Source organism: Jaculus jaculus, chromosome 1 (genome assembly GCF_020740685.1).
Source record: "Jaculus jaculus isolate mJacJac1 chromosome 1, mJacJac1.mat.Y.cur, whole genome shotgun sequence".
In the NCBI taxonomy this organism is placed as follows: Eukaryota; Metazoa; Chordata; class Mammalia; order Rodentia; family Dipodidae; genus Jaculus; species Jaculus jaculus.
In genome coordinates, this window is record NC_059102.1 from 272538858 (window position 1) to 272564700 (window position 25843).

Here is a 25843-nt window from a genome sequence, read left to right on the forward strand (position 1 = left end):
GTCACCCTGGAAGGTATATATTAACCTTGACTGCCAACTGCACCTGGGAACAGTAGGCATGTGCTCTGTTCCATGGCTTCATTTTTTTTCCTTTCAGTTTTTAGAGGGAAGATCTCACTCTAGCCCAGGCTGACCTGGAATTTACTATGTATTCTCAGAGTGGCCTTGAACTCATGATCCTCCTACCTCTGCCTCCCAAGTACTGGTATTAAAGGTGTGCACCACCATGTCTGGCTCTACTGATTCATCATGTTGAGAATAACTCATCTATCTGGAACATCAGCTATACATTATAAGGAAGATTTATTTGGGCCAACTCAATTACTTCAGAAAATTCCAAAAATCTTTATGGATACACTAACTTTTGTGGGCAGTTATAATCAACATACACCACATTTAGGTATTTATAAGAGATACTACCTAGTTTCAAAAAATGCAAAGAATGGGGCTCGATGGTTAAAGCACTTGCCTGCAATGCCCAACAATGCAGGTTCAAATCCCCAGTACCCAAGTAAAGCCAGATTCACAAAGTGGTGCATGCATCTGGAGTTCCTTTGCAGTGGCTCGAGGCCCTGGTACATCCATTCTCTTGCTCTCGCTCTCTCTCTCTCTCTCTCTCTCTCTCTCTCTCTCACTCTACCTCCTTGCAAGTAAATAATTTTTTTTTTTAATTCCAAGAATGGGGCTGGAGAGATGGCTTAGCAGTTAAGCACTTGCCTGTGAAGCCTAAGGACCCCGGTTCAAGGCTCGGTTCCCCAGGTCCCACATTAGCCAGATGCACAAGGGGGCTCACGTGTCTGGAGTTCGTTTGCAGTGGCTGGAAGCCCTGGCATGCTCTCTATCTCTCTCTGCCTCTTTCATCTGTCGCTCTCAAATAAAAATAAACAAAAAAATTTAAAAAAATAAAATAAAATTGCAAGAATGGTCTCAGAAGATAGCTCAATTAGTAAATGCTTGTGAGGAACTGAGTTCAAGTCCCAGCACCCATGTGGTGCCATATGTGGTGGCTTACACCTATAATTGCAGCACTTGGAAAGTGGATTAAGAACCATCCCTATAGCTTGCTGGCCAAGTATTCTATCCTAGTTGGTGAACTCCAGGTCATGAAGAGATGCTATCTCCACATGCATGCAGGCACCCACACAAGGGCGGGCACACACACACACACACACACAGCATAAAAAAATTTCCCAAGTGACTACAATTATATGAGTCAGCAAAGTGGTATCTGTGCTCTGAGAACAGTTTAATCCAACTAACAAATGATTATTAACAAACAATTCAAAGCAATATCAAGAAAATAACATGCCATGATTAAATAGTATTTATTTCAGAAATACAAGATTGGCTCAGTATCAGGAAAGCCAGGAATATGATGTCAGATTAAAAAAATATAAACTAGGGCTATCCTATAGATGCTGAAAAAAAGAAACTACAAAACTCCACACACAGTACTGATGTTAAACATTTCAGAAAACAATAATAGCAATAATTTGTTATAACATTTATATACCTTAGTCATAAAGCCAGCAATTTACTTAATGAAGAAATGCAAGAAGCATCTCTAATGAGATGAGGAACAAACAGGGATGCTCATTATTTCTACTGCTACTCAACTCTGTGTAAGAAACATTAGCCAATGCAATTAGACAGAAGAAATCAACAAAGACTGTTTTCTTCCTTCTCTTCCCCCTTTTTATCTGTTTTGGTGGTTCTGTGGATTGAACCCAGGGTTTCACACATGCTAGACAAGCATTCTACACTCTGCTGCATCTCCAGTTTCTCTCTTTCTTTTCATTCTTCTTTTTTCTTTCTTTTTTGAGACAGATTCCCCTATGTAGCCCTGGAAGGCCTAGAACTCAATTTATAGACCAAGTTGGCCTCAACTTTGAGCAATCATCTGCTTCTGCTTCCCAAGAGATGAATTACAGGTGTGTGCTATAACATACAGCTTCCAGTTATTTTGTACTTTTTTATTTGAGAGAGAGAAGGGGGAGAAAGAGAGAGAGAATAGGAATTGGCACACCAAGGCCTCCAGCCATAGCAAACGAACTCCAGACACATACACTATTTTGTGCATCAGGTTTTATGTAGGAATTGAACCTGGGACATCAGGCTTTGCAAACAAATGCCTTTAACTGATGAACCATCTCCCCCACCCTATTTTTGTACTTTTTATTTTGAGAAAGGGCCTCACTAAGTTGCCCAGGCTGGCCTTGAGCTTACAATCCTCCTGCCTCAGTCTCCCAAGTAGCTGGGTTCACAGAACTACACCACTAAGCCTGATCAAGACTTAAAAATTGTTAAGAAAGAGAACTATCACTATTTTCAATTATATGTTAGTATACCTGAAAAACCAGAGAACTAATTAGTAGAACTAAAACAATAACTAACAAGATATCAGTCAACTAGAGGATGTACTAGAAAACACCTTCTACAATAAAACTTAAAAGATCAAATACTTAATGTGTGAAACCTATAGGTAGCCAAATGAAAAGTCTCATTAGAGACACAAAAGCCTTGAGCAAATGGAAACATTCTCTGCTTCTACACCACAGCAAGAAAATTTCTTCTCAGTTCAATTAAAACTTGATGTAGGGTTCCAGTTAAGATGGCGGCATAGGAACCACACCAAAGCAGTGCAGGGGAGAAAAAGCCAAAAAAAAAAAAAAAAACAGGAAAATACATACTTTTACTAAAAGGTGAGGTGTGTAAGAAATTAAAACAGCAGCAGAGAAATAGGAGAGATCCAGACCATCCAGAGCCCACACAGGCAGGCAGAAGTGGCTTCAGCAGTGGTGGCACCAGGTCCACAGGGCCAGGCTCGGCTTGAGCCGCAAGAAAAGACAGGCGAGGGCATTTTCCACTCACACCGGAGCTCTTCGCAAACTCAAGAAATGTGAAAGGAGAACAGCAGTGAACAACAGAGGAGCAGATCATGAGGTAAAGGATCATGTGAACCAGCGAGAGAACTAGAGCCACCATTGACAGCCTCCCCTCCTCAACTGCCAATGCCCAGCTCCAGCAAACAAACAGAGCAGCAATCCAATGACCCAGCCAGCCTGCTTGAACCCACAGTGCACCAAACAGGGAACCAAGCAGGAGTGCAGCATAACTGAGACAAAAATCATCCCAAAAGGTAACTGAGATTACACCAGGTCAGTACCCGTCTAATAAACCTGGGATATAGCCCTGAACCGGAAGTGCTAATTGCACCTTCCATATCAGGATAAATTATATGTTAAATCTGATGGATGGTCAGGTTTGCCATTCTTAAATAAACTATATTTTGGGCTTGTTATTTGTTACTTCTTGATTTATAGTGGCTTTGTTTCCTCTTCTGTCATACATTAGGGAAGGGTCTCACTTGGTCACAACCTGACTTGGAACCCTCAACAGACCAGAAATCTTAACCTCCTTGTTGATAGAGGATCTGGATGTCATAATACCTACTCTTGCATAAATACTCTGTGCTGTTTTTCATTGAATGTGTACATTGTTTAAACTTTAGAATCTATCTGTATTTTGTTCCACTCAGCCTACACGAATACTCCCATAGCAGGCAAATCCAACCCCTAGGAACACCTTTGTAGATACTCTGAGAGTCTTAAGAGCCACGCCTAACACCTTAAGCTCCTACCCTGAAGATATATAACATGAGATTGATTGATACATCTAATAATACCCAGCTAACTAGAAAATCCAACCATTATAAATTAATCCACGATGCAAAAAAATACATTATAACACAAGAAACACCAAAAATCAAACAATATAAACCCACCAAAAAGTATTAATGCATCAGAAATGACCTCCAGTGAGAACAAGTTAGAGAAAATGCCTGAGAAAGATTTCAAAAGAAAGATTATAAATATGTTCAAAGAAGCCAAAGAAGAAATCAAAGGAATGAAAGAGCAAATACAAAGGAATGAAAGAGGAAATCAAAGGAATCAAAGAAGACCCAGGACACCAATTTAATGAAATAAAGAAGTCAATACACGACATAAATAAGGAAATAGAAATAATAAAGAAAAACCAGACAGAATTACTAGCAATGAAGATCACAGTTAATGAAATAAAAAACTCTAGAAAATCTCACCAGTAGAATGTGAGAATGGATGAAGGAGAGGACAGAATATCTAAGCTAGAAGACCAGGAGGCAGATCTAATATAGTCCAACCATGAGAAAGACAAACTAATAGAAAAGTATGAATGGAAATCTCAAGATATTCGGGACACTATGAAAAGATCAAACTAAGAATTCAGGTCATAGTAGAAGAAGAATTTCACTCCAAAGGCATAGTAAGCGTCTTCAACAAAATCATAGAAGAAAACTTCCCCCAAATTGGGAAAGAGGTGCCAATGCAGATACAGGAATCCTTTAGAACACCAACCAGACAAAACCTGGAAAGAACCTCTCCTTGCCATATTATAATCAAACTACCAAACACACAATCCAAAGAAAAAATATTGAAAGCAGTTAGAGAGAAGAATCAAGTTACCTACAAAGGCAAGCCCATCAGAATTACAGCAGATTACTCAACACAAACTTTAAAAGCCAGAAGGGCTTGGAGTGATGTATTCCAAGTTCTGAAAGATAACAACTGTCAACCAAGGTAAGATTATCCTGCAAAGCTATCCATTCAAATAGATGGAGAAATAAGGACATTCCACGACAAAAGCAGGCTAAAGGACTATTTGAAGACAAAACCAGCTCTACAGAAAATAGTTGAAAGAATCCTCCATGCTAAAGAAAAAGAAAAGCACACATACAAGGAACCTGGAAAAAACAAACAATACTCAAAGACTAGTTAGCACAAGAGAGCAAAGGTAAAACTGGAAAAACTACAAAAAAAAAAAATCGCAAAAATAAATACATACCTTTCAATAATATCTCTTAATATCAACGGCCTCAATGCCCCAATGAAAAGACATAGGTTTGCAGACTGGGTTAAAAAGCAGGATCATTCAATTTGTTGCCTCCAAGAAACCCACCTTTCTACAAAGGATGGACACTATCTTAGGGTGAAAGGTTGGAAAACAGTGTTTGAAGCAAATGGGCCGAGAAAACAAGCAGGGGTTGCTATCCTAATATCTGACAAGGTAGGCTTCAGTCCAACATTAGTTAAGAAAGATAAGGAAGGTCACTTTATATTGATTAAGGGCACACTCCAACAGGAGGACATTACAATCCAAAACATATATGCACCTAACATGGGGGCTCCCAAATTCATCAAACAAACACTATTAGAACTAAGGTCACAGATAATACCAAACACAGTGGTAGTGGGGTGACTTCAACACCCCACTCTCATCAATTAACAAGTCATCCCAGGAAAAAATAGACAGAGAGGCATCTGGACTAAATGAGGTCAGAGAAGGAATGGACCTAGCAGATATATACATTCTTTTCAGCAGCACATAGAACATTCTCTAAAATAGACCATATATTAGGACACAAAGCAAATCTTCATTGGATAAAGAGCTTGCCATGCAACTCTGAGTACCTGAGTTCCGATCCCCCTTTTTGTAAGCCAGACGCTTACAAAAGGAATGGTGAACAATGAGAGATGCAATGGGGTGGAAAGTGAGAGGTCTGACCTGAAAGCTGTCCTCTGACCCCTACATGTGCTGTATGGCATGTGTGCACCTGCACTCATGAACACATGCACATATGTACACACATCAAATAAGTCAAAAAATTTAAAAATTACCACCACTAGCACAGAAGAAAAAAAAGTTAAAAATTAGCTGGGCATGGTGGTGCACACCTTTAATCCCAGCACTTGGGAGACAAGGGTAGGAGGATCACTGTGAGTTCGAGGCCAGCCTGAGACTACAGAGTGAGTGTCCAGGTCAGCCTGTGCTAGAGTGAGACCCTACCTCGAAAAATAAAAACAAACAAAAAACCTTAAAACTTAGATCCATACCTCATACCACACCCAAGCCTGAATTTCAGGGGCTGAAGAGATGGCACTTGTTTGCAAATCCTGATATCCCAAGTTCAACTACCCAGTACCCAGGTAAAGCCATATGCACAAAGTGGCACCATGTGTCTGGAGTTTATACGCTGTGGCAAAAGGTCCTGGTGGACTCCTATACTCACTCTCTCTGTCTCTCTCTCTCTCTGTCTCTCTCTCAGATAAATAAACAAATTTTAAGAATAAATTTCAAATAGATCAAAGACTCTTAAATATAAGAAAGTAAACAAGGAGAAGCTGGGCAAATGGTATATGAGAAGATTAAGTTAAACTAATAAAGCAAACTTATTTTTCGATAACAGAACTTCAGTGAGTTGATAATAGCCAGTGTTCTCCCAGGCAGCACTGGTAGAAGCAGCAGCAAAATCTCACAACTGAGTGCCTGCCCTGGGACAGTGGGGCTAGTGTTTTGAAACTTAGTGTTTCATGCGGAGCAGCCCTAAGGGCTCAGGGTCTGGCAAGGCCCACTGAGAAAGCCAGCACACCTACCTTGCCTGTGGTTTGTAGCTGTTGAGAATTTGATAGGCTCGTAGCAGATCCAGCTTGCCATGTCCTTGCTCAAACATGTTGACACCAGGAAGCCTCCGGGCTGATGCGATGAGGGCCTGCTTCATACTGGCAGGATTCACCAGCTCACGTTTCTGGACTGTGCTGGGGAAGAAATCAAGTATTTGCTTATTTTTCTCTCAGTAAAAGAATGAAGGGCTGGGGCTGGAGAGATGGCTTAGTGGTTAAGGCATTTGTTTGCCTGCAAAGCCAAAGGATCCCAGTTCAATTCTCCAGGACCCACATAAGCCAGATGCACAAGGGTGCATATGCTCTGGAGTTTGTTTGCAGTGGCTGGAGGCCATGGCATGCCCATTCTTTCCCTCTCTCTCTGCCTCTTTCTCTCTCAAATAAATAAATAAAATATAAAATTTTTAAGGAAAAGAATGAAGGGCTGGAGAGATTGCTTAATGGTTAAGGCGATTGCCTGTAAAGCCAAGGACTTATGTTCTACTCTCCAGGTGCCATATAAGCCAGATGCACAGTAATACAATCACACAAGGTCGCACATACACACAGGGGCGCATGCATCTGGAGTTCAATTGCAGTGGCTGAAAGCTCTCACACACCAATTCTGACTCTCATTTAAAAAAAAAGGGGGGGCTGGAGAGATGGCTTAGCGGTTAAGCGCTTGCCTGTGAAGCCTAAGGACCCCGGTTCAAGGCTCAATTCCCCAGGTCCCATGTTAGCCAGATGCACAAGGGGGCGCACGCGTCTGGAGTTCGTTTGCAGAGGCTGGAAGCCCTGGCGTGCCCATTCTCTCTCTCTCCCTCTATCTGTCTTTCTCTCTGTGTCTGTTGCTCTCAAACAAACAAACAAACAATTAAATAAATAAATAAAATTAAAAACGCGTGCACCATCATGCCTGGCAAAAAAAGAATTAAAAAAAAAAAGGCCATGTGAAGCCTAAGGACTGCTGTTCGGGGCTCAATTCCCCAGATCCCACATAAGCCAGATGCACAAGAAGGCACATGCAAGTGGAATTCGTTTGCAGTGGCTGGAGGCCCTGGCATGCCCATCCTCTATCTATCTGCCTCTTTCTCTGTCGCTCTCAAAGAAATAAATATGAAAAAATGAAATTAAATTTAAAAGGCCAGTCTGTTGGGCTTGCCTCCAAAGGCAATGACGATAACCAGGCTATCTCTAATCTGCAAAATTGCCAACATATTGCCTGCAGTCTGGTTTTATATCTAAAAGAACTTGGGTGGAGCCCATGAGAGGTGAGAACCATATACTTACTGTTGTACTTGTGCTAGGTCTGACTGCTCACTAGCCTTACACACAGCTTTTCTGAACAATGACTTTGTGGGTTCATGCCTATTTATTCCAAATTTATGAATAATAAATTGTTTCCTAATAATTTGAATAAGTCAACCACATAGATTACAGAAGACAAGTATATAAAAACATTAAAAAAAATCTTTGTATGGACCTGGAACATGACACAGAACACATGTGGTCAAAGGACAACTTCAAATGTCAGTCCTCAACTTACCTTTGTTTCTAGTGTTTCCTGCTAGCTGGCCTGCAAGTTTCTAGGAATTCTCCTGTCTCCATCTCTCATCTAGCTAAGGAAGCACTAGGACTACAGACCCATGTTACCATGTTGGGCTTTATGTGGGTTCTGGGTATCTAAACTCTGGACCCATGCTTGCATGTAGCAGGTGTTTTATCCACTGAGCCATTTCCCCGGCCCAGATCGATTTATTTTTTGCGGGGGGGGGGAGGGTATTGAGGTAGGGTCTCACTCTAGCCCAGGCTGACCTGGAATTCACTATGTAGTCTCAGGATGACCTCAACCTCAGTGATCCTCCTACCTCTTCCTCCCAAGTGCTAGAATTAAAAGCATATGCTACCACACCCAGCCCAGATCAATTTTAAAAACAAATATTTTTATTTGCAAGAGGAAAGTATGAGTGAGTGAATTTGGGCATGCCAGAGCCTCTTGCCACTGTAAACAAACTTCAAATGCATGTGCCACTTTGTGTATTTGGCTCTGCATAGGTACTGGGGTATTGAACCCAGGCTGACAGGCTTTGCAAACAAGTGCCTTTTAACCACTGAGCCATCTCCCCAGCCCAGATAAACTGTTTTTTTTTTTTTTAAAGAAAACCTGTAACATTAGAACAATTTCTTTTAAGCAAACACTCTTTATTTTTATTTATTTATTTGACAGAGAAAGAGGGAGAGAGAGATAGAATCGGTGTGCCAGGGCCTCTAGCCACTGCAAATGAACTCCAGATGCATGCAACCCCTTGTGCATCTGGCTAACGTGGGTCCTGGGGAATCAAACCTGGGTCCTTTGGCTTGCAAGTAAACGCCTTAACCGCTAAGCCATCCCTCCAGGCCCTGTTTTTTGTTTCCAATGTTAAAATTTTTTAATATTTTTTATATGCAAGGGGACAGAGATACAGATAGTGAGTTGAGTAAGGAGGGCTGCCTGTCAGCCTCTAACTGGCCTAACATTGCCTTAGCTAATTCACATGCTGAAGGGGAACTGCTGCCATGCATGGAAAAGTATGAGATGTTACATAAAATTGCTTCACAGTAGAAACCTTTTACTATGTGCATCCTATTACATACATTAAATTTACACAATAAAATGTATTTACCAAGGAAAAAAATGTACATTACCAAGTTCATGGAAGACATGGCAAGGAAGTCACATACTTGTTCCCTGCCTGCTACATACTTCCAGACAGAATAAAGCACAGCCCAGCACACACATCTATTTCAAAACACAGCCATTGGAGGGTTAATGGCTGTTTGTCCTACTAAGGCTTTTTGGCTCACTGTAGCTTACAAAGTCTGTTGGTACATGGGTCACCTACCCCAACTCTCAACAGAGATGTAGCGGAGCAGAGGCAAGGAAGATCTTCTGTACCTCAAACCTCTAGCCTGTTTTACTATGTAGTACTTACCTCACTAACAAGGTGACAGCGCCTGCGACCACTGGCGAGGCAACACTAGTCCCCGAGAGTGCCCGGCAGCCCCCTTTCACACCAGAACCCCGCACTCCAGCACCATAGGTAACAATGTCAGGTTTCATACGACCATAGCCTCCTGGTAGCTCCTATTAACAAGAAAGAGTAGCTCGGTTTCCCATCACACACACCATCCCACAGACACGTAGAACTGAATACAACCAACAAGTTCATTGAAGCAGGTACTGGCTTAAGTTTGAAATTCACTGTAAACCAAAAACATGCTTTGAGTGATAATGTAGAACATAAAATTATTTTTAGTATGTTTTATAAGAACTACTGAAACATCAAGGCTAGAAAGGAATAAAAAATTTAATTTTGATAATATTTTATAAGTTGCTAAAACCAAAAATTAGTTACTGTCTTATCACAAGAGTAGAAATTATCTCTAAGTAATTTGAAAATTAGAAGAATGTTAGGAGGGGCTGGGGTATATAGCTTGGTGATAACAGTGCTTGCCTGAGAGAAAGAGAGAGAGAATGCTTGCCTAGCATGCATGAGGTCCTGGGTTAAATCCACAGTATCAGAAAAAAAAATTTAAAAATTCGAAAAGTAAAATTAAAAATTAGAAAGTAAACCAAATACATTTCTTTATAAGGAGAAAATGCACATGGTTGTTTTAAATGAGAATAAGAAACCATTCAGGGTGACTGAGATACTACTATACAGGAGACTAGCCTACAAGAAGATTCTGATTACATATTCAGTTTCTAGAAAATTGGCCAAAAAGAGAAACATAATAGGATCTTATATTCTTTCTCCCTGCCATCACCCTTCTCTCTCTCCAAGGTTTGGCTATATAATATAAGCTGGTCTCAAATTTGTGATCTTACTGCCTCAGCCTCCTAAGAGCTAGAATGATAAGCATGGGCCAACCATGCCTGGCCAAGACCTTGTAATCTATATTGAAAAAGCATACCAATTTGAAGTGAAAAACCTTTTCTGGTAGTCAATCATTAAAGTAATGTAGACTCATCAATGCAAGTGCAGAGTAAGGACCTCATCACCCAAATGCCCCTGAAAACAAGCCTTTGATGAAGACTTAGGACAAGATGTCACAGTTCACATAAAGCGCTTTATACAGGGAACTACCTGACCCGGACAGAAACACTGTCTCCCGCTATCCTACAGCACAATGGACATGTCAGGGAACAGAGAGGACGCACAACACACAACAAGCCTGACGCTACAGAATCATGGCATCAAAATAATGTGGCAGCTCTAGCAGGTGGCATCCAGTGTGCAAGGCATGGAGCCCTGGAAGCTCATGGGAGGGATGCCCAGGAGCTCACTCTGTCATGGTACTGAGGTTGGTGTGGAAGAGTATCTCATAAAGTGTTGCAGAGGTAGACAAGGCCTAAGTGTTCTCAAGAAGTTGTGTATCTTTCTGGGGGCTTCCTAAGACCTACAAGAGCTCAGGTAAGTCAACTTGGAGCATCAAAAAAATTATGACCAATGGGCTGGAGAGATGGCTTAGCGGTTAAGTGCTTGCCTGTGAAGCCTAAGGACCCCGGTTCGAGGCTCGGTTCCCCAGGTCCCACGTTAGCCAGATGCACAAGGGGGCGCACGCGTCTGGAGTTCGTTTGCAGAGGCTGGAAGCCCTGGAGCGCCCATTCTCTCTCTCTCCCTCTCTCTGTCTTTCTATCTGTGTCTGTCGCTCTCAAATAAATAAATTTTTTAAAAAAAAAATTTTTTTTTTAAAAAAATTTTTAAAAAATTATGACTCTGAACAACACTAGGGTCAGGAGCTCCCCAACCACCTCATAGGTTCAAGTACCCAAGAGCTCCTCTGCAGAAATGTCTAACCTTGAATCAAACTTTGTTTTGCGTAAAAGAGGGTAAACTGGCCAAATAACCAATCCCATGAAGTTAAATTATTAACTGGTTGGACACATTTAAATTCTGTGAAACTAAGTGCAATTTATTCTATGTTAGCAGAGTTGGTATTAAGCTGATCTTGCTGGGCTTTTAATTATTTACTTTTTCTCTTCTTTCCAGTATTAGGAATTGAATCTAGAGATGGAACCCAGGGCCTAGCACATGCCAGGTAAGTGTTCTACCATTGAGTTATATAACCAGCCTGGGCTTTGACTTCTTAAGGCCAGTTTGCAATGAGGAAAGCCACTCTTTCTTCTGGTTAGAACAAGTGAGTTGATTGTAGAAAAAAAAAAAAAAAAACAGAACTGGGATAGGCCCATGCCCTTCACAGGGGCTTGACTCACTGAACTACAATGACCAATGCCACAGGAGACTAATAAGTTGTCCTCCTAAGGGGCACACACCCAAAAACTCTGTCTACTTTTCTACCTGTACACTGAAAAATATAGCTCAGGCTCTTAGACCAAAGGTTCAATGAACCTCATTTAGGCTAATATAGAAAAGCATACCCAGGTAGTCATTCCCCTGGAAGAAAAGCGGGCGATGTTATCTTCAAAGTCAATGCCACCTACTCCAATCACATCCATCTGATCAGCAGGGTTATTCAGAGTGCTAAATTGAAACATACAAAAGAAAAAAAAAAACAGGGAAAATTTATTCTAAATGAGTAATTCAAACAAAAGCAAACACTTCCTCAAAAAAAAAAAAAATATCCAGGTCTTTTTGGTAAAAGACTTACACAGTTTTGACAGAATGCTGCTCCTCAGAGTCACCCTGTGAAATGCTATTGTTCTTATGTCCTCTCAGCAGAATGCCCATTTTTTCCCTCTCTACTTACTATATATTATCATGCATGGGTGGTTCGAGTTTAAGGCTTCCTTCCCCTCATCTCCAGGCTCCCTAGAGCTCTGCTGGCCCTGAACGTCTGTGGAACACAGTTTCTCACCTAGTTACACACTCTCATACCTCTTTTGAGTTGTTTCAAGCACATGCTTCTACCTCGCTAACCACTCGGTAAGACAACATATCCACACATTTGCATCAGCAGTCAGACTTCTTGCAGTGCACCTCACATCCTCAGAGAATGGCTTAACTCACTGATCCTGACCTCTTAGAAAAGAGACACAAACCAGAAAAAAACCAGGCCATTCCCTCCCAGACCTCAAGGACAGTAGGTCGGGGGGGGGGGGGGAACTATAGTAAAATGAGTAGTACAAAAAGGCTAAGTCCAGATGAAGTTGAATCAAAAGTAAGAAACAGTTAATAAGTTGCATAGCTAAGCCTTATATTCTATAGCTCCATTACTAAGAAAAACTCCAATAATTCAGTTAACTACAACCAATTCTCAGTGATTTAAGATACAAGTAACAACAAGAAGACCCCAGAGAATATGCTTTTAATCAGGAGTTCAAACCACACCCTACCAGCACCAGCTCTGCTACCAGATGGACATTCAGAAAAGGCAGAAAGGTTTTCCGTCAGCTGATGCTAGCTAGAATCTGGCACATTCCTGTGAAACCAAGAAGCAGAGTCTAACAGAAAAACACCTCCCACTGAACAGTCCCTTTCCGACCTCCCTTGACCTGTCAATTCGCATAACCCTTAAACTGCTTTCAATACTTAAAAAACCAGAAAAGGCATCAAGAGGCCAGACAGAGAAATAAAGAAGTCACTGTTGGTATTGCAAGGGGGAGGGGGCAGCTGCAGCTGCAGACTTGCTTGCACCAGTCTCAGAGGATCAAGGGTGCAGGACAAGGACAGGGAGGGAGAGAAGGAGGAGAGAAAAAGAACATTCCTGGTGAGGAAGATGGGGGTAGGGATATACACCTTACTTCTGGAACATGCTTCTATCCTCTGACCAGCACTGCCCAAGCTGAAAACCATAACCACCACCAGCTAAGGATACAGAGATTGGTCACATGCCAATTGTCAGTGCTGCAAGAGACTGAACAGATGGCTCGGTTTGCATGTGCACCTGAGGACACATGAGCTGAAATAGGGTCTTCCACTCCAGATTTTCCTGCTCTTGTATACTCTGAATTTGCAACTCAGATTAGAAGCTATCAAAGATGACTTCCCACAAAAGCCAGTGTTTCAGGAAGCAACTGGCATGTGACAAGGCAGTCAGAATGTCAAAACAGCATAAGAGAAGGCAGACAAGTATGACCAGAAGGTCTAGCAGCAGGAATAGTAGTGGGAGCCAGAAATCCGTTTCTATGGGAGAGGACCAGACCTGGCTACAGTTGACAAACTGTGTTGATAGGCTAAATCAGGTGAGCTGCCTGTTTTTGTAAACAAGTTTTCAGTGGGAAATGCTAGGCTCATTGATTTCCTCATTGCCAAGGACTACTTTCACACTGCCAAGGGTAGAGCTAAGCTGTAGCAGAGACTGACTATAAAGTCTAATCTAAAATGTTTACTCTCTTGTACTTTTCAGGAAAAGTTTGCCAAGTCCAGCTATGGTATCTTCTTGAAAACTGTGAGGAACATGTGATTTCTCCATTAAGCAATGGAAAATACTTGAATAGAAAATTGGTACAATATGTCTGGGCAGCAGAAACAGATAAAGGAAGCAGCAGCTACTACTCATGATATGCATGCCTTCTCTGGGCTCCCTCATCTGTTACCTTCCTGTGTACGCCACCCCAAGAACAGGCCCGTGCCCCTGGGATAGGTAGGAAGCTGAGGCTCAGAAGGAAAGGTCTTCAAGCTGGGATGGGGCAGGTCTCAACCTGTCTGGTCACATCTGATTCCACTCCTGTCTATGCTAAAGGCCAGCACAAAGTAAGACTAAAGAAAGGAAGAGGGACTAGAAAACTGACTTTCTGGGTGACTGCAATGAGTGGGAATGTCAAAAACAGAAGTGGCAACAAAAGAAACATATAAAGGAAAAAAAGGTAACCTGACATCAATTCTTCAACAGCTGGTGTTTTCAGAGGAGGTATGGCTAGGCAGTTCATCCACTGACCTTAGGAATCACAACACATAGTGCGGATACCACTTCACATCCAGAACCGTGGGCCTCTTACAAGCATGGTTGGCTGTACCAGGCTGCCATATGATTCCCAGAATTCATAAACACCAACTTCGTATACATTAGCCTCATCCTATGCTCTGGACACTGCATGATTTCCACTTGTTCTTTAGACAGTCTGCCTTCACACAGCAGGCGCTCCCAGGACATCCAAACTAGATGCTGAGTATGTGATGCTAACAGTCAGTTGCCTTTTTTCCCACTGTCCTATGGCACATGGAACACATCCTCTGATGTCTTTTCTTTTCTTTGTGGTGATCTCAAACTTTTTTTTTGTTGTTGTTGTTCAATTTTTTAAATGATTATTATTCCCTGTTTCTAAAAATAGGAGTTTATACCTTACATGGCAAACAAATACAATTTCCAGTATGAACTGGTTCATTACAAATGGCCATGGTGGCTTCATCAGCAGACTGAAAAGCAGCGCATCATATGGGGGTACAAGATCCTCTTCCTGGATGTCCTTTTTCCACTGGTGGTTGACAAATTCCTGTTCGTGGATGCTGATCAGGTAAGCTCTTACTGGCCGGAACTTAACAGTCAAACGTTTTGTCTCATTACCAAACTGCACCCATTTAGAACACTCTGTAACTTATGACCAGAAGCACTTCACTGAAGTATTTATAAATGTTACTTGAAGAATAAAAATGAGAGCTACAGGTAGAAATAAAACTGAGCTCTTGAGTGAGATTTACTGGCAGACTGTGTGTTAATAGGGAATGTTGTGTCTCGTGCTGCTTTAAATCAAAATGAGCAGTACAGGGCACACTCTGTGACTATCTTCTATTGCTCTCCTAACTGTTCTGTCCTTTCCCCCAAGGCACCAACCATGTCTTCCTTAGGTCCCCAGCACCTCTCCCTCCTGAATATCAGTGTTCAGGCCTACTCTTCCTAGAAAGGCAGGCATTCATTAACCTACTATGCTATATACACAAAAGATACTCAGAATTACTGTCTTTCAAACAGATCCACCATCCTAATTACTGTTTTGTTGTGTTTGAGACAGGCCTGGAACTCACTATGTTGCCGAGGCTGGCTTTGAATTCTTTTTTTTTTTTTTTGGATTTTCAAGGTAGGTCTCACTCTGGCTCAGGCTGACCTGGAATTCACTATGTAGTCAAAGGGTAGGTCAAACTCCCACCTGTGCATCCTGGACTGCTGGGATTAAAGGCATATGCCACAACACCTGACGCATGTCTCTGTCTCCCAATTACTGAGATTATAGGTGTGCACCACCATAACCAGCTTCCTTATTTTTTGGGGAAAAAAAACTCAAAAATGTCAGGCCTCTAAATTACAAAAATAAATAAATAAATAAACCACAGAAAGACTGACTTGCCTTAACAACTGTTGAAAACTTTCATAAAGCAAAATTTTTGATACATATAAACAAAGACATAAGACACACAGATTGAAGACTTTTTTTTTTTTTTTTTTCAGTTATTTCCAGGGGAGAAAACCTTAAGGTTATTCTATTGGGTCTACTTACCCATAAAGAGGCCCATCATTGCCAATAGCAGAAACCATGATTACATTGTTAGCTGTTAATTCCCACACCTTTAAAAAAGAATCAACAAGCTTTTAGTTAATGAATGTACACCATTTAAATAATAATATTTTACTGTCTCCAAAACACTGTAATTTCTGCAAATACTTCACTGGCCCCAGCAGAATGACCACATGTGACATGTCTGGAGGAGGACAGTCCCAAGGACACAGGGCTAGGCAATACACATCAAATGGTCCAGTACCGAGGCTTAGGTAAGCACAGAATGCAGATATAGATAGGAAGGCATCAAGGAGGTGGCAGGTGCTCCTTATGAATACCTCCTTCTAAGGCTTCCAATCCCTTGGGTTTATGATATACACATCACTGAAGTTCCTTTCATTATTCATCTGTTCTCACACAGTTGTCAACACCAAGGTGCAAAGCCACCAGGATATTGGAAGTGATGCCAGGTTAGGGGTGCAAAACAGCAGGAACTGTCATCCAACAAAATGTCCTGTGTGATGTCTCAACCAACCTTGTCAACAAAGGGATGATCCATGAAGTCGGGACCGCCAATGCTGAGGTTCAACACATCAATCTTCTTTAAGATGGCATAGTTGAAGGCATCCAAAAACCAAGACGTGTAAGATACCTAGTGAAATTAAAATATCCCTCTGAGAGTGTCAGTAAAAGTCTTAAAGAGCTCTGACAATTTTTATTTCAGGATGCAAAGTACACTCTTCAAAGCATGCTGGATTTCTCTCAGGATCTTGCTTCTTAGAGTATAAATCATTAGTTAAGTCCCAAGTAAAAATAGTGGAATGCAAATTACTACACCCAGAAGTTCAAAGTCCTTCAGCTGGATCTCAGGAAGAAGGGAGCTACGTTCTATGCTGATTTCTCTCTTTCCTTACAGTATGCCTATCAGAACAAACCTCAAACTTCTATCTGCCCATTTACGAAGGGTTCATCCTAAAACACTCCATTAAGTTAAAAATTTTTGAACAGTTTAATGTATCTGTCTAGATTCTTCTTCCTAAAGAGATTGCAGGACACACAGCAACAATAAGTTATTTCATAGTACCATGTTGCTAATGCTCAGTCCTCACTTTCCTTTATGTAAATTAAATTCCTTTGTGGATCACTGTTCAGCTGTTCTTTTTAAAATATTATTTGTTAGCAGGGTGTGGTGGTGCATGTCTTTAATCCTAGCACTTGGGAGGCAGGGGTGGGAGCATCGTTTTGAGTTCAAGGCCACCCTTGAGACTACATAGTGAATTCCAGGTCAGCCTGGGCTAGACTGAGACACTACCTCAAAAACAACAACAACAAAAATTATGTATTTATTTGCAAGCAAAGAGAGTGAGTAAGTATGGGTATGCCAGGGCATCCTTCTGCTGCAAATCAACTCCAGATGTATATGGTGCTTTGTGTATCTGGTTTTATATGGGTACTGGGAAATTAAACCCAGGCCAACAGATTTTGCAAGTAAGTTCCTTTAATCACTGGGCCATGTTCCCAGCCCCCATCAGTATTTTTTTTCTTTTTTCTTTTCCTCAAGGCAGGATCTCACTCTAGCTCAGGCTAACCTAGAATTCACTATGTAGTCTTAGGGTGGCCTCGAACTCTTGGCAATCCTCCTACCTCAGCCTCCCAAGTGCTGGGATTAAAAGCGTAAGCCACCATGCCCAATTCAGTATTTTTCTTTTAAAGTGTAAGTAAAGTTAGGCATGGTGGCTCATAACTTTAAACCAGCAATTGTGAGAAAAAGGAAGAGGATTTTTCTGAGTGCAAAGCCAGTCTAGGCAACAGAGTAAGTAAGAGCCTGTCTTAAAACCAACCGACCAAACCAAAAATAAAAGTAAGAACAAAGTTACGTTTAGAGTAGGAGAGAAAAGTACAATGAAGAATTGTTTTTAAAGGGCTTTCAAAAGTAAATCCTCTGGGCTGGAGAGATGGCTTAGCGGTTAAGCGCTTGCCTGTGAAGCCTAAGGACCCCGGTTCGAGGCTCAGTTCCCCAGGTCCCACGTTAGCCAGATGCACAAGGGGGCGCACGCGTCTGGAGTTCGTTTGCAGAGGCTGGAAGCCCTGGCGCGCCCATTCTCTCTCTCCCTCTATCTGTCTCTCTCTGTGTCTGTCACTCTCAAATAAATAAATAAAAATTTAAAAAAAAAAAAAAAAAGTAAATCCTCTGGCCGGGTTGTGGTGGCACACGCCTTTAATCCCAGCACTCGGGAGGCAGAGGTAGGAGTTTCACTTGAGTTCAAGGCCACCCTGAGACTCCATAGTGAATTCCAGGTCAGCCTGGGCTAGAGTGAGACCCTACCTTGGAAAAAAAAAAAAAAAAAGCAAATCCTCTGCCAGTACGGTAGCACATGCCTTTAATCCCAGTGCTCAGGAAGCAAAGGTATGAGGATTGCCATGAATTCCAGGCCAGCCTGAGCCTACATAGTGAATTTCATGTCAACCCGAGCTAGAGCAAGTCCCTACCTAAAAAAGAAAAGTAAACCCTTTAAAGGGCTGAAGAGATGACTCATCAGTTAAGACACTTGCCTACAAAGTTTAACAACCCAGGTTCAATTCCCCAATACCCACAGAAAAAACCAGGTGCACAAAGTGGCACATGCATCTAGAGTTCATTTGCAGCAGCTGGAGGACCTGGCATGCCTATTCTCTCCGTGTTTAAAAGTAAATAAATAGGGCTGCAGAGATGGCTTAGCACTTAAGGCAGTTGCCTACAAAGCCAAAGGACCCAGGTTCAACTTCACATGACCCACGCAAGCCAGATGCACAAGGTGGTACATGCATCTAGAGTTCATTTGTGTAGCAGCTGAAGGCCCTGGTGCACCCATTCTCTCTCTTTCTGTCTCTCCCCCTGCTCTCAAATAAATAAGAAAAAAAAGAAACATAAATAAAACTTCTTAAAATTAATTAAACAAATATTTTCAAAAAATTAAATCCTTTAAAAAGAAACCCCAAGAAGCACTGTAAAAACTTAGAACACTGTCACAGAGATGGGCAGTGAGCTGAGAACCTACTAGACAGGGACAGGTTGTTATCACTGTGTTGTCTTTCATATTTTGGACTTTTAGACATACACACACTAGCACACCCCAACTGCCTGCCTTGCCTACAGTTTCCAAGTGAGATGAAGGAACACAGTTTCTAAATCCACAGTGACCTGCACAATCCTGGGTGCTAGAATAGAGTCTGTAACATAGTCTGTACCCTCTAGCAATAAGAACTAAACCCAAGAGGCAAACACATAGACAAACCATTATTCCAACAGGCAGACCAGGTCATGGTTGCCCAGAGGCCTCAGGTAGATGGTAAAGCATAAACAATAAATCAAAGAATCATGAAACACAATCATTTTGGAGTGGGATCTTCAAGATTTGGGTGGGCACATAAAAGTGATAACAGAAGAAGAGAAAAGGCTCACCAAGGCAGAAGGGACAAGGGCAAGACAGGGCAGTACATATGTATAACAGAGGAAGAACATCACTGGCATGTGCTGCCTGTAAATGGTTAGGTGACAGTGCTTTCACATTTTTTTGTACATGCATTTGTATGTACATGGGTGCATGTGAAGCCAAAGGTCACTATCAGGTATCTCTATCATTCTCCCACCTTTTAATTTTTTTTATTATTTTATTTTGGTTTTTCGAGATAGGGTCTCACTCTAGCTCAGGCTGACCTGGAATTCGCTATGTAGTCTCAGAGTGGCCTTGAACTCACAGCGATCCACCTACCTCTACCTCCCAGACTGCTGGGATTAAAGGCATGTGCCACCATATCTGGCATTAATTTTTCTTAAAATACATTTATTTGAGAGAAAGAGAAGAAAAGTATGGCATACTAGAGCTGCCTGCTGCTGCAAATAAACTACATATGCATGCGCCACTTTTTGCATCTGCCTTTATGTGGGTACTGGGGACTCAAACTAGGGTTGTCAGGCTTTGCAAACCAGGGCCTTTTACTCCTGAGCCATTTCTCCAGCCCGCCACCTTTTTAATTGAGACGAGGTCTTGTACTGAACCCAAAGCTCATGAATTTGGCTAGTCTGGCTACCCACCTTGCCCTAGGGATCCACCTATCTCTGCCTCTCAAGTGCCAGGATGACAGGTGCTCACCACCATCCCTAGCATTTATGTGGATTCTGAGGAACTGAAGTTAGGTCCTCACACTTGTGTGGCAAGCTCTTTATGGACTGAGCCATCTCCCCAGTCTTTTCAACTTTGTACCCTTCAGTGTCAATTCACTGTGAGTTTTGAGGGCCCTTCAACACTTACCTGATTATTGGTAAAGACCCTGAAGATGTGAAGTTCTGCATCTGGAGCAAATCCTTGGCATTCCCTCATGCTGGCAATCACACCTGCCACAAATGTGCCATGGCCTAGCCCTGTACCCACAAGGACCAAGAAATCCCATGAGACACAGCCGAGGATGAACCCCATAGAGCAGCACTCCTAATCACCAGCTGATGAGGTACAACTGTGGACACACACCAAAGCACAACACTCCTAACCATTAGTCACCCACACACCTCATCCTCAAAGCCTAACTGTGAGCCTCTACTGCACTCCGCAGTCTCCACCTAACACCATGACTCTGCTCTCCTTTGCAGAGGATTCCACAGGTACCCCTTCTTTCCCAACCTCTATTTCCTCTCATCATCTATGATCTTCAGCAAAGCTTCTGCCCTAATAAGAGGCAGAAGCAACCTGGGCTGATTTAAGAAACTTGTCAGCACAGGGGCCAAATGGGGAGTAATGACTTCCTGGGCCATGTGCCTCACTCTCATTCCATCTGGAACCTACCATCATCCAGCGTCCGCTCATTGGTCCAGTTTGTTCTCTCCTTCACATTCTTGAAGTGTGGATGCTTCTCACTCAGCCCGGTATCAAAAACAGCAACCCTGACATTGGCACCTTAGTTCAAAGAGAAAAGGCACCATCACATTCAAAGACATCATCTTTATTCGGTATATAAAACACATTCCTTCATGGGAGGGACCACAGAAAACACTATGTCATGGAACATCAGAGCCTAAGTGCACCAGGTTAGATAAACTAGTTAAAGGGTCAGCTGGATGAGCCAAGACCAAGAAAGGAGAATAGAATGAGGTGAGGGGCATACCATAATTTTCTGTGACACAAAATTTAAAGATAAACAAAATCTCTCCAGTTGCCTTCTCAGCTGTCACAAATGCTCAACAGAACCTCAGTATTCCCGCTAAGAGGGCTCCTCAGGCTGTAGGTTGTAACCTCTGTCTTCCACAAGAGGTCCTGCAAATCTCCCACAAAACACATACACAAGGAGCAGCCTAGAGCAAACAGACAGGAAACTATTCCTACTGACAAAGAGAGCCATTAACTCAGGGATGTTCATTAATTTAAACTGCAGAAAGAAATATAAGCACATGCAGAGCTGGTCAGTTTTAGGGAAAATCAGTTCTGTATACACTTTCTATAATCATGAGTCTCTTTCACAGACTACATGAAAGCCATTTGAATTGAGGTAATGTAGAATCATATTATTGAATAGAGAAATTTTAGAAAACACCTAGGAAAAAGTGCAAGCCCCCTATATGGCTACCAGCTGACCAGTGTAATAAGCCATGTCTTTTTGCTTTGAGAGTTGTTTCTCCATCTATGTCATATAATCAACACATGGAGACAGCTTCTAAAATTACTGTCATCATTTTTTAAAATGCACACATAAAACTGGAAACCATTTGTTTTGAGAGGAGTAGAAACAAATGTCTGATAGAGGATTTGTTTTGTGAAGAAGTTGTTAAAGTGAGACAAGGAGGAGGCAACTGTTTTAATACACTGTCTACTTGGTGTTAGGAGTCTAAGCACCTCAGGCACAAGAAGATACAGGGAGCTAAAGCCATCAGAGGAGAGATACCTGGTCTGCAACACCAAGACAAATGTAGCATCCTGTAAGTAAAATGCTGGCTTAAATTTACTTTAAGATAAAAGGTCTCATAAAGTGAAAACATCATGGTAAAAAAAAAGTCACTGGTTTTGAATCTTGATTTCATAAGATCTTTAATAGTTCCTGTTCTGAAACAAATGACCAGCAAATATGATACTTAATCAGTAGTGCTGTCCTGCGAGCATAAAATCATGCCATCTTCATCTGAAACAGCTGTGAATACTAGCAAGCCTCCCAACGCTGTACCTGTCAACATTCCCTCATAGGAGTGGCTTGGGAAAGGGTCATCAGATCCTCACCTCCACTCTCAGCCACTCCCTCCCACACCTCCCTGCCAGCTGTATGTGATTCTGTCCCCGCTGTACGTGGTCTCATGATCTTGAGATGGTAGAGTACAGAATGTAGAAAGTTAACTGACGGGGTGAGGGACCCTGATCTATACAACTAAGGGGTTGTTATCCACGCTGGGTGAAACTTCATGGTGATGAAGCTGCTTTGGAATCATCCATGCTCCTATAAATAGCCCCTTGCCTATGCTCTATAAGTAAGCCCATTAAACTCACTGGTTTCCCATGATAAGCTTTGATGTGGTGTTGGTGCCCTAACTGGGAGGAACAGATATCTCCTGCAATACTTAGTCACTCTGCAAACTCAAGTAAATAAACTTTCACAGAACCACCCAAACCCAGGTGACCATCTTTGAAAATGATCTCTTTCCCTGGGAAGATAAAGCCCTTTCAGGACTTCAGGCAGCTTAAGCAGTGAGCTGTATTTGTGCATGTTGACAAGAAAGAATGTATAACCTCATTAAATAGCAAGGACAGACGCATAAGGCAACAGGGCTATAGGACTAGGCAAGCCTGTCAGGAGCCCCTGGTTTACTTCACCCACCTGTGTATCCCATCTGCCACAGGACATCCGCCTGCAGGGTCTGGGCAACCTGACGAGGAATAGCTCTCAGCAGCCGCCTACTCGAATGCCTTCCTGTGGCATGCCAGAAGCCAGAGCCCAAGGAGAGACTGGCTCTTCGCAGGGGGCGTGATGACTGCCACTTCTGGCTCCACCGGGTTTCATTGCAGGGCATGATGGGGTCAGCTGGAGTCAAGGAAGAGAAGGGTCAGAACTTAAGAAAAAAAGCACATTACTAAGCTATAAGGCAAAGCCACCTTTCTGCAAGCAACAGATGTTTTCTTGAAGTCCTACTTCAGGGACAGTTGGACCCTCTCCTTTTCCTTAAGATTTTCTCAATACAATTATAATTACAAGGCTAATTAGTTAGTTGTCTCCTTCTTATTTATTTTAAATATTTTATTTTTATTTATTATGAGAAAGAGAGACAGAGAGAGAGAGAGAATATGAATGAGTGAGCATGCCAGGGCCTCTAGCCACTGCAAATGAACTCCAGATGCATACAGCACCATGTGTATCTGGCTTACGTGGGTTCTGGGGAATCTAACCTAGGTCCTTACGCTTCATAGACAAGTGCCTTAACTGCTAAGCCCTCTCTCCAGTCCTTTTTTTTTTTTTTAATGAGAGAGCAAGAGAGAGAGAATTGGCATGACAGTGGCCTCCAGCCACAGCAATAGAAATCCAGACACACGTGCCACCTTGTGCACATGTGTGACCTTACATGCTTGCGTCACCTTGTACGTCTGGCTTACATGGTACATGGGGCTTACATGGGGTCCTCAGGCTTTGTAGGCAAGTGCCTTAACCACTAAGCCATCTCTCCAGCCCTAGCTGTCATTTTTTATTACCAAATAGTTCATTACTTAGAATTTTCTAACCAAGTGAAAGTAAAGAAGGACTGATAAAATGCTACATTTATGGGGTCTGACGTGCCCATCTGTAACATCAGTACCTGGAATGTGGAAGCAGAATCATTGTTTTTGCCAGTCTAGGCTACATAGGAAGACTCTGTCTCAAAAAATAAACAGGGCTAGAGAGTTTGCTTAGTGGTTAAGGTGAGCCAAAGGACCCAAGTTCGATTCCACAGGAACCATGTAAGCCAGACACACAAGGTGACACAAGTGTGCAAAGTCGCACATGCGCACAAGGTGGCACATGTGTCAAGTTCAACTGCAGTGGCTGGAGACCTTAGTGTGCCAATTCTCCCTCTCTCATTCAAAAAAAAGGGGGAGGGTTAGAGAGATGGTTTAACGATTAAGGCACTTACTTGCCTATGATGCTTAAGGTCCCAGGTTCAATTTTCCAGTACCCATGTAAAGCCAGATGCATTAGGTGGCGCATGCATCTGGAGTTCATTTGCAGTGACTAGAGGCCTTGGCATACCCATTCTCTCTTTCCCTCTCTCTCTCTCTCTAATAAATACTTATTTAAAAATATAAAAAATAAATTTTAAAAAGGGTGAGTTTTACTATCGTCCAATCTCATTAGAAAAACATGAGGCAATGGCTCTATGGATAAAGCACTAGTTGTACAAACATGAATACTTGAGTTCAGATCTCTAGAACCCACATAAAAGGCAGAAAATGCACAGAATGTTTGTAATCCCAGCATACCTATGGTGAGAAGGGAGGCAGAGATCTGAGACTTCACCAGAAGCTCACAGAGCAACTAGCCTGGCACAGGGACAGGTGAACAACAGAAAACTTTGCCTCAAATGAGGTGGAAGGTGAGACCAGATACAGGTGCCACCTTGTGCATCTGGCTTAACACGGGTCCTGGAAAATCGAACCTGGGTCCTTTGGCTTTGTAGACAAGCATCTTAACTGCTAAGCCATCTCTCCAGCCCTGTTTTATTTATTTTTAAGTGATGCCAGGGACTCTTGGTGCTGCAAACTACATGGGTGGCTTGGGAAGTGAGCCTGGACCAGCTAGCTTTGCAAGCAAGCACCTTTAACTGCTGAGCCATATTCCTAACCCCTTCAAATCAGTTTTTTGTTGTTTTGAGAGAGAGAGAATGAATGAGAATTGGTACACCACGGCCTAAGCCACTGCAACCTAACTCCAGACACCTGTGCTTGCCACACCTTTGTGCATCTGGCTAATGTGGGATCTGGAGAGTAGAACATGGGTCATTAGGCTTCACAGGCAAGCGCCTTCCTTAATCACAAAGCCATTTCTTCAGCCCTTAAATCAGTTTTAAGAACAAATCTAGCTGGGCATGGTGGCTCACACTTTTAATCCCTGTACTTGGAAGGCTGAGGTGGGAGCATTGCTTTGAGTTTGAGGCCAGCCTGGGCTAGAATGAGACCCTAGCTCAAAAAACAAAAAAGAATCTGTATTATTACTACAGTTCTGTTTCTATAGCAAATCATTACCATTGTTCTTTCAGCTTTGCCAGGCCACACCTATGAAGATACAGGGACCTGGAAAATAGACACACATTCAATCCCATGAAGCAACCATTTGCATGGTCCAAAGGAACTTACTCTGCACTAAGCTTCCCATGTAAGCCAAAAGCAGGGAAACTACTGGAGTCACTGATTAAGCCAGATGCACGCATCTGGAGTTTGTAGAGAGGTCCTGGCATGTCCATATTCACTCACTCTCCCTTCTCTCTCTGTCTCTCAAATAAATATCTAAAAACATTTACAACTTTAGGACTGGGGAGATAAAGCAATTGCTGTGAAGGTATGAATACCGGAGTTCAGACGCCCAGAACCCATGAAAAGCCAGACACTGTAGCGTAAGTGACGATGATCCCAGCACACCTATGTCAAGAATGGAAGCTGAGGGGGCTGGAGGCCCTGAGGCACTCATTCTCTCTGTCTCTTTATGTTTCTCTACTTGCAAATAAATAAATTTAAACTCACACACACACAAGAATGGAAGCTTAGACAGGAAAATCTCCCAGAAGCTTGCAAGCCAGTTAGTCTGGTAAACTCAGTGATAAATGAAAGACCCTGCCTCAAACAAAGTGGAAGATGAGAACCAACTCTTGACACTGTCCTCTGTCACATAAGCACTATGGAAGGGAGGGGGGAGGGGAAGAGAATATTTAAACAAAGGGATCTGCTCTGCT

The 25843-nt window shown here is 42.3% G+C and overlaps 1 protein-coding gene across 2 annotated transcripts in view; it reads right to left on the bottom strand.

Annotated features, from left to right (window-relative positions):
* Mbtps1 (membrane bound transcription factor peptidase, site 1) overlaps nt 1-25843 on the bottom strand; it is a 70979-nt gene that overhangs the window by 23260 nt on the left and 21876 nt on the right. For both annotated transcript variants that reach the window (XM_045154123.1, XM_045154129.1), the window contains exons 4-11: nt 22747-22950; nt 20733-20843; nt 20205-20314; nt 16448-16564; nt 15913-15980; nt 11899-12001; nt 9449-9600; nt 6471-6632 (exon numbers count right to left, since the gene is read on the bottom strand). In XM_045154123.1, the coding sequence (XP_045010058.1) occupies nt 6471-6632; nt 9449-9600; nt 11899-12001; nt 15913-15980; nt 16448-16564; nt 20205-20314; nt 20733-20843; nt 22747-22950 (1027 nt within the window). The remainder of the gene's footprint in view (nt 1-6470; nt 6633-9448; nt 9601-11898; nt 12002-15912; nt 15981-16447; nt 16565-20204; nt 20315-20732; nt 20844-22746; nt 22951-25843) is intronic.